The following is a 7283-nucleotide window of genomic DNA, read 5'->3' as shown; positions in this document are numbered from 1 at the left end:
CGCCGCGCGTTCCCGCCGCCCTCTCGCCGCCGCGATCCCGCAGCCCGGGTCTCTGCGCCGCCGCTTCAGAGGCCCTGGCCCGTGCGTAGCCCCGCAGCCGCCTCTGCCGCCGACCCCGACGCGGCCGCCATCTTTGTTTTCGCTATGTGCTTCCTCCTGCCGCGGCGGCCGCCACCGCCCCCTCTCCCTCAACGTCACGTGAACTCGGCAGGAGCCAATGGGAGCGCCAATTAGGCCCAGACGGCGCGCCAAGTAGAGCCAATAGGCGCGCCGAGCCCGCCCCCTGCAGAAATGGGGCGGGACCCAGCGCGAGCCCAGCGGGTTGCGCACCTGGGAATAGGGAGCCTTCGCTAGGGTGGACACCAGGGCAGCACTCACACCCTACCCGTCAATCTGGGGGGAGAGACACTCTCCGAGCCCCTAGGCTGGGGTGTGCATGCTTCCTCCTTCCTCAAGATTCTGGTTCTTATGCGCGGGGCTCTGCCCTGGCTAGGCAGAGGGGGAAGGATATGAATGGAAAAACTCCGGTCTTGTGTGGGACCGCGGGCTGCAAGCGGACTTCCTGGAGAGGAGGAACTCTGGACCTACCAGAATCTAACCCACTTCTCTGCTAAACCTCGTTTCCTAACCCTGGAGTTGGAGGCTGACAGTCCATGGAAAAAAGTGAGGGTTTTTAGGGAACAGGCAGAGGTTGAGGCAGCCCTGGGAAAGAATATGTGCTCTGGAACTGCTGTGGTACAGCACTCTCCTGCCTCTAGCCCAGTCGGCAGTCTGTGAAGGGCACTACCCTAGAGGGCCACCTTCCAGGTCGGGCAAGGGTATTTGTAACTATACCATGTTTTAAGGGAATGAGGGTCCAGGACCATGTCTTCTAAGCCGAGGGGCCCTCCTAACAAAGGTGCCAGAAGGAGGCCAAGGGGAGGTGCTACTTCTGGCACATACCCTTCCTCTGCCCAGTGAAACCAGTTGCTGGCCTTGGGGTCCTTACTGGAGGATCCTCCAACCCCTCTGAAGAATGGGCAGATTCCATATTCCTGCAAAATTTCTAAGATTTATTGGAGACTAGGTCTCTCTCTGGAAACACAACCATGCCCAGCCCAAAATCAGGCACCAAAATGTGCCTAGGACCCCATCCCCTTCATTCTGGTCTAAGTAAGTCCCTATAGCCAGAGGAGGGACAGCACCCAGATTCTGATCCGACCAGTCAACCGGCAGCAAGCCCACTATGGGAAAAGGGAGAGTCTATCCCCAGGAGCAGGGAGAGAAAGTTGTTGGCAGAAGCCCTGCTTTGCTGTGTCCACCATCACTCCCACTGTAGGCGCTGTGTGTACAGGGCCTGGCAGTAGGCCCAGCAGCCTGCAGCCAGAGTGCAGCGACAGACATCCTCTTTCCGCAACAGCAGTAGTCTGTCCTCCTCCAGCCGGCTCAGGAGACCTGCTGCACCCAGCATCACACCCCCCCACATCCCATAAGTGTTGGCTGTGAAAACAGCCACAATGAGGATGGTCACTGCAACCACCAACAGCATTGCTTGACCAGCCACAGAGCGGCCCTCAGGGCCAAGGTGGTCACCAGCCACAGCTAGCACCATGCCTCCTCCCAGGAGCAGGTTGGCAGAGGATCGGTCCCCATTCACCCAGTGGAAATCAAAGGCCAGAAGGGGCATGCCGATGACTGTGGCCACCCACGCTCCAGCGAGACAGTCTTCATGTGTGCCCAGGCCTGGGGCCAGCATGGTGGTAGCAGCCAGGACCTGGAGCAGGAAGCCAGCGGCAGCCCCTCGACTTGCCTGTCAACACAGGGAAAAAGAGGCCAGGGGCCAGCCCTTTACAATAAGAAAGGGTTTTGGGCTTTAATGGAAACTGCTTCCCAGACTCACCTCCCATCACCCTCTCCCTGAACAAGGAAACTAAGTCCTTGGGGTTTGGGAGGAGTAGGGATATGTCCCTGCCTGGCCCCAGCGTACTCACCTGGGCAGTGCTCACTGCTGCGTGCAGAGACACCACTCCCAACACCAGGTGGGATAGGGCCGTGCTCCATTCGCCCCCTAGCTTGGGGGCCATGACTCCTCGAGCAGTAGTAAATTTGAGGAGACAGGAAGATTTTCAACTTTTCAGAGAAAGAAAGCTAAGAAGCCAGCGGCGCGGAGCCCTAAGGGCAGTTTTCCGGGACTCTCAGGTTCCAAGGCCTCATTACTAGACGTTAGGTAGGTGCAGTCCTAAACTTTCCGGCCCCCTGAGGCTCCTGGGCATACTGCGTGAAGAAGAACCTAATTAAAACCGTAAAGGGAGGAAAGAGGCATGGATAGGGTCTAGGCTGGGTAGGCGAGGGCTCCGGGCTTGGTGGACGCGGAGTGGCGGGTCCCGGCCTGGTCTCGTCGGTCGGGGAGGCGCCGTCCTGGGTATCCCGCCTTGGGAAGCGACGGCGTAGGCCTCGAATGCGCAGTTCCCAGGCTCACGGCTGCATTGCAGCAGTCAGCCGGAGGCCGAACCTGCCCACCGCCGCCGACCCCGGTTGGCCAGCGCGAGAGCAGCCCAGAACCGCCACCAGCGAGAAAAGCGGCGGCTAGAGCGGCCGGGGCGGGGCCGACAGGAGGCCGGTGGAGGAGGTGGGGTCGACAGGGAGGGGCGGAGGACGTAGAGACGGCGCTCCGTTTGGGTGTGGACATTGGCTCGGAAAGACCCGTAAACAGTAGGGTCCTGGGCGGGGCAATTGCACCCGAAGAGCCTGGGGCTGCGCGGCGAGCGGGAGGGGCTTGGTGAAGAAGTGTACTGGAGTGGGCCACTCCACCAGCCCTGGATCTCCGCGACGTCGGAGTGGGGGCGGGGCCGCGGAAAGGGGCGGGGCCACTGGGGCGCCCGAGCGGGGACACCTGCTTTTGCCACCTCGGTCCCCGTGCCCGTCCCCCGGCTTGCGCCCTCCGCCCGTGGGAGCCGGGCCGTGGGGGCGGCCGCCGCGAGCATGCGCACCGGCACTGCGGCGGGCGGGTGCGGAGTCGGGGCGCGGGGACGCGGGGCGGCGCGAAGCGGGCCCTCTGCCGCCCCGCGCTCCCATGTACGCCTTCTACTCGCTGCTCATCTACATCTTCTACAGCCTCTTCCGCAGGGATGGCAGAGCAGCGGCGGCCGCCGACCCTGGGGATCCCGCCCAGGTGAGTCGGGTGGGCCTGCACTGCCGGCCGACCAGTCCCCACTCCACCCTCAGATCGGCGGTAGCGGCACATGTCCTCAGGGCTGACGCTGGGGAACGGGCCGCCCCGTCTTGGTCCAGGTGTTGGAAGCGTAGAGCTCGGCCCCAACACCTCTGGCCCAGTTTCCGGAGGGAAGGAGCCCCACAGGCTGCCTGCCCCTCCTCAGGTGCGGCCCCTGCTTCCTCTCTAGAGAGCCCGCTGTAAGTTTAGAGGTCGCCGTCGCCCAGACCAGCCCACGCCAGAACTGTGGACCGAGCTGACCAGCCTGGCGGGTAGGTGTGGGCCGGGAGCCATGCGCGGGGGCATGTGAGGGAGCCCTGCGTTCTCGGAGATGGAGGGAGAGGAAGTCCAGCCTCCGCCACGTGATCCGAAATGCCTCCCGCTCCCACTACCTGGCTTGCAGGCTGCTCGGAGTCAGAGCATGGGCAAGAAGAGGGAGCCGAGGGCCGCCCGGCCGAGGTGTCCCTGGAAGAGGCTCTCCTGCGACTCGCTGAGTTCCTCTCTGCCCAGCTGGGGGCGGAAGAGAGCCGCGGGAGTGCTCCCGACCTGGGCCAGGTGAGCTGGGCGAAGGGCCCACCTCCAGCCGCAGGCCCCTATCCCCAGTCTTTTTGGTCCTTGCAGCCCTGCTCTCCGCGTGGTCACTGTTCTGATGCTCAATTCTTCTACAGCCCGGTGAGGTCCCCCCGCTGTTGACAGTGACCAGTCAGCTCCTGGCTCTTCTGGCATGGGTTCGGAGCTCTAGGGGGAGGCAGGCCCTGCTCCAGGGGGAGCAGCCAACCTCTCAGGTGCACCACCCCACTCCAGATGGTGCGTAAGGGCCAGTATGTTGGAAAAGAAGTGTGTGGGGGGAGTGAAACCCGTCAGAACTTGGGTGGTCTGGAGGCAGGGGTCCTAAGCCCAGCCCTGCTTAGAGGATCCAGATCAATGACCTCAGTCCTAATAGGATGCACCCCATTCCAGGATCCCCATCCGGAGAAGAAAGCCCTTCCCACCTCTTGGCAGTTCTGGGAGAGGCACGGGAAGATGAAGACCAGAGAGCGTGGCAGCGTCTGGAGCAGCTGGTCCTTGGACAGGTAAGCAGCCCCAGAGCCAGCAGGGACTGGGGCCATGGCACGGGGCAGAAGCCCTTCCTGTGTGCCTCACTTCTCTGGTAGCTGGAGGAGCTGAAGCAACAGCTGGAGCGGCAGGAGGAAGAGCTGGGCCGACTACGCCTGGGAGCGGTGAGGCTGCAGGGCTGAGGGCAGGGAGGCAATGGGAGGGACGGAGCTTGGCAGCGAGCCTGGCGGTTTCTCTTTGCGCCAGGGGGCAACAGACTCAGAGAAAAGGGTCCAGCATCTCACTTTAGAGAACGAGGCCCTAAAGCAGAGCCTGAACCTCACACGGGACCTCCTGCTACACTGGGGCCCTGGTTCCCCACCCAGGGCCCCACAGGTACCTTGCAGCCCCAGGTTTATGTGTGTTGGGCATCCGCAGCAGGGTCAAACCTCAAACTTGGTGCTGAAGCAGCAGGCTCTGCTGGGGCCTCTGTGGCTGAGATGGGCTATGTAGGGCAGCACCTGATGTGCCTCTGTGGCCCCGGGATGGGCTGTGTAGGGCAGCAACCCCCACTCTCACCTGACCCCAAGAGAGCAAAGGGGGCCCTGAATGGAGTTGGAAGGTACCCTTCTATGCCAGCTCTACCCTCCTCTCTTTGTTCCTATCTGTGAAGTGATACCACAGAACACCCCTCCCTGAGGCCCTTGCTGGTTCTATAGCCTACCTGACTCCTGTTCTCCTGCAGGAGGAGGCAGAGGCACTGGTGGAGCTCCAGGGTCAGCTTCAGGAGGCCCAAGACACCACAGAAGCTCTCCGAGTCCAGGTGGGCATGGGGCCCAGGGCGAGGAGGGCTGCGGCACTGGGGGAGCTGAGGCAGGGTCTGGTAAGTGCCTGTGTCCTCAGTGACAGAGGTGGGGTTGGGCGGGGCAGCTGGGAGTGCAGGAGGTGCAGCTGCGGGGCCTTCAAGGGGCCCTCCAGCAGCTCCAGCAGGAGACAGAGCAGAATTGCAGACGGGAGCTGCAGCAGATGCACGGGCAGCTGGCAGGTAAGGGCTGGGGCTGGGGCTGGGGCTCTCAGAAGGCCCTGAAGTCTGGGCTTTCCCTCCAACAGATTTCCTTCTCCAGGACTTCGGGCACGGATGGCTGGCCTTCGTCAGGGATGTGGAGACCTCCGAGGGCTGGTCAACACCTTTACCCAGAGCTGTCAGGGTTCGCTGAATGAGGCCCAGGGCCAGGTCAGAAACTCCTCTGTACCTATCCCCTCCTCTCTGGGCAGCTGACTTACCACTGTTCCAATGGAGACTCCTGCCATTTTACTCTTCCCGGGCCAGGAGAGTTGATTATACTAATAAACCAATTGTAGGCAACAGAACCAGAATAGTTTCTTTGTGACCTTACTTTTGGGCCTCATTTCTGTCCCATGGAAACTTGGTTGGCAGGAAATCCCTCAAAGGGTTGCCAGGAAGCACAGAGAAGAGACATGATGTAATGTCATTGCCTGTGATCCCTGGGTCCACTGAATGATCCCTTTAGGAGCCCAAGGCCACTAAAAGTTGTAGATCACCACAGCTGGGTGGCCACAAGATGCTTTCAGTACCACAGGCCATTGGTATTGCCTCTTTCTGCTTCCTTCCTTACATCCCTGTTCTCTCAGGTATCCTGGGCCCTGGGGTCACTGTCAGCAGGAGAGTCTGGTACTCGGCTCCCTACAGGACAGCAGGGCCCCCCACCTGGATGCCCTGGGCGGCTGCCAGAGCTCAAGGGTATGGCTGACGGGGAAGGAGGGCTGGGGATAGGCTGGAGGAGGTGGAGCATCCCTAGTTCAGCACCTGGAGATATTCCACCAACTCATCTCCACTGCAGGAAATATCCGTGTGCTATGTCGGCTGAGGCCAGGGACACCCTCCAGCTTGGTAAGCATGGAGCCTGGCCCAGGGGGCACCGTCACCACCTGCTATCGAGGGCACCATCGTCGCTTCCGCCTGGACTGGGTCTTCCCTCCAGATACCAGCCAGGAGGAGGTGACAGCCTACCTTTGTATCTGTCCTGACCCTTTCTTAGAGTACCTTGAAGAACAGAAGAGGCTTCAGTTTCCCCTTTCCTGTCTCTCTGCCCACTTGGATAGGGAGTGTGGCTAGGCTCTAGCTTGGAAGGGAAGGCAGGACTGACAGCCCAGTTGGGTGCCTTCTTTTCTTTCTAGTCCCCCCCACTAAGCTCTGCAGGTCCAAGGAAACAGACCCGATTTAGACAGGAAGGTTAACATTTTCAAAAATAATTTTTTATCAGGAAGTTAAGGGATGTGAACCTGTTCCCAGTGACAATTACTACTCATATACAACTGGCAATAGGGTGTAGCTTGGGTACTGCAGCCCTGACCCCACAGGCAATGGCTTGGTATCCCCTCCTCCCAGCCATTACCAGCTGCCCATTTTCTTCCTCAGGGTCCAGGGTATGCCCAGCTATGAATGCAGGTACCCCTCCTTGCTTTGTGTCCCCCAAGGCAGGTTGTAGGGTGAGAGGAGGTGACCTTTCAGCTTTGGGTCTCTCTTGCTGCCCTGCCCAGGTCAAACTTTTCTCCCCAGTGCCCTCTTTTCCTGCCAGACACCAGTGGAAAAGTAGGAGTTCCAGCCGCAGCCCACCCCCAACTTGCTTCACATGCATCATCTTCATCTGTACACAAACTTTGCTGCTAGGGCTCCTATAGCTGAGGACATGGAGGCTCAGACTGGGGGCGGGGGTAGGTAAGGGACAGAGTGGCCATGGACAGGCTGCCGGCCAGTCTCACAGGGGTGATGTCTGCCTGGTAAGTGGCCAGGGACCTCCCCATGGCCTCAGACCCTACCATAAACAGTCTTATACAGGGCCCTCATGGTCCACTGTCCTCTGGGCAGCCCTCTTAGACAGGGCTCTCCAATTCAGTGTGTCTGAACCAAAGGCATCTGTCACTGGGCCCCTCGCAAGTGTTCCTCATTTCTGCAGTGGTATCACAGTCCACTCACACTGAATGTCACCCTCACTGCCTCCATCCAGTCATGGAATCTTTTTTTTTTTTTTTTTTT

At 60.4% G+C, this 7283-nt stretch overlaps 2 protein-coding genes across 4 annotated transcripts in view; one reads left to right on the top strand and one right to left on the bottom strand.

The window, feature by feature from the left end:
* The window catches only part of CYHR1 (cysteine and histidine rich 1), a 15537-nt gene extending 12989 nt beyond the window's left edge, over positions 1-2548 (bottom strand). The window contains exons 1-2 of the mRNA XM_003802337.3: positions 1971-2548; positions 1637-1789 (exon numbers count right to left, since the gene is read on the bottom strand). Coding sequence (XP_003802385.1) covers positions 1637-1789; positions 1971-2063 — 246 coding nt within the window. The 5' untranslated portion in view covers positions 2064-2548. The remainder of the gene's footprint in view (positions 1-1636; positions 1790-1970) is intronic.
* Positions 2549-2851: 303 nt separating this feature from the next.
* Positions 2852-7283, top strand: part of KIFC2 (kinesin family member C2) — a 7534-nt gene continuing 3102 nt past the window's right edge. The window contains exons 1-13 of one of the 3 annotated variants that reach the window (XM_023508348.1): positions 2852-2987; positions 3094-3151; positions 3381-3462; positions 3594-3745; positions 3859-3997; positions 4151-4263; positions 4345-4410; positions 4493-4621; positions 4971-5048; positions 5156-5270; positions 5350-5459; positions 5879-5987; positions 6088-6245. In XM_023508348.1, the coding sequence (XP_023364116.1) occupies positions 2962-2987; positions 3094-3151; positions 3381-3462; positions 3594-3745; positions 3859-3997; positions 4151-4263; positions 4345-4410; positions 4493-4621; positions 4971-5048; positions 5156-5270; positions 5350-5459; positions 5879-5987; positions 6088-6245 (1335 nt within the window). In that variant the 5' untranslated portion in view covers positions 2852-2961. Of the gene's footprint in view, positions 3152-3380; positions 3463-3593; positions 3746-3858; positions 3998-4150; positions 4264-4344; positions 4411-4492; positions 4622-4970; positions 5049-5155; positions 5271-5349; positions 5460-5878; positions 5988-6087; positions 6246-7283 lie in introns of all 3 variants that reach the window. The other 2 variants (XM_012813121.2, XM_003802319.3) reach the window with 2 other exon arrangements.

The sequence above is a fragment of the Otolemur garnettii genome, unplaced genomic scaffold, assembly GCF_000181295.1.
Source record: "Otolemur garnettii isolate 467f Iridium unplaced genomic scaffold, OtoGar3 scaffold00245, whole genome shotgun sequence".
In the NCBI taxonomy this organism is placed as follows: Eukaryota; Metazoa; Chordata; class Mammalia; order Primates; family Galagidae; genus Otolemur; species Otolemur garnettii.
Note: the sequence above shows the minus strand (reverse complement) of the source record. Positions and strands in the feature narration are given on the sequence as shown.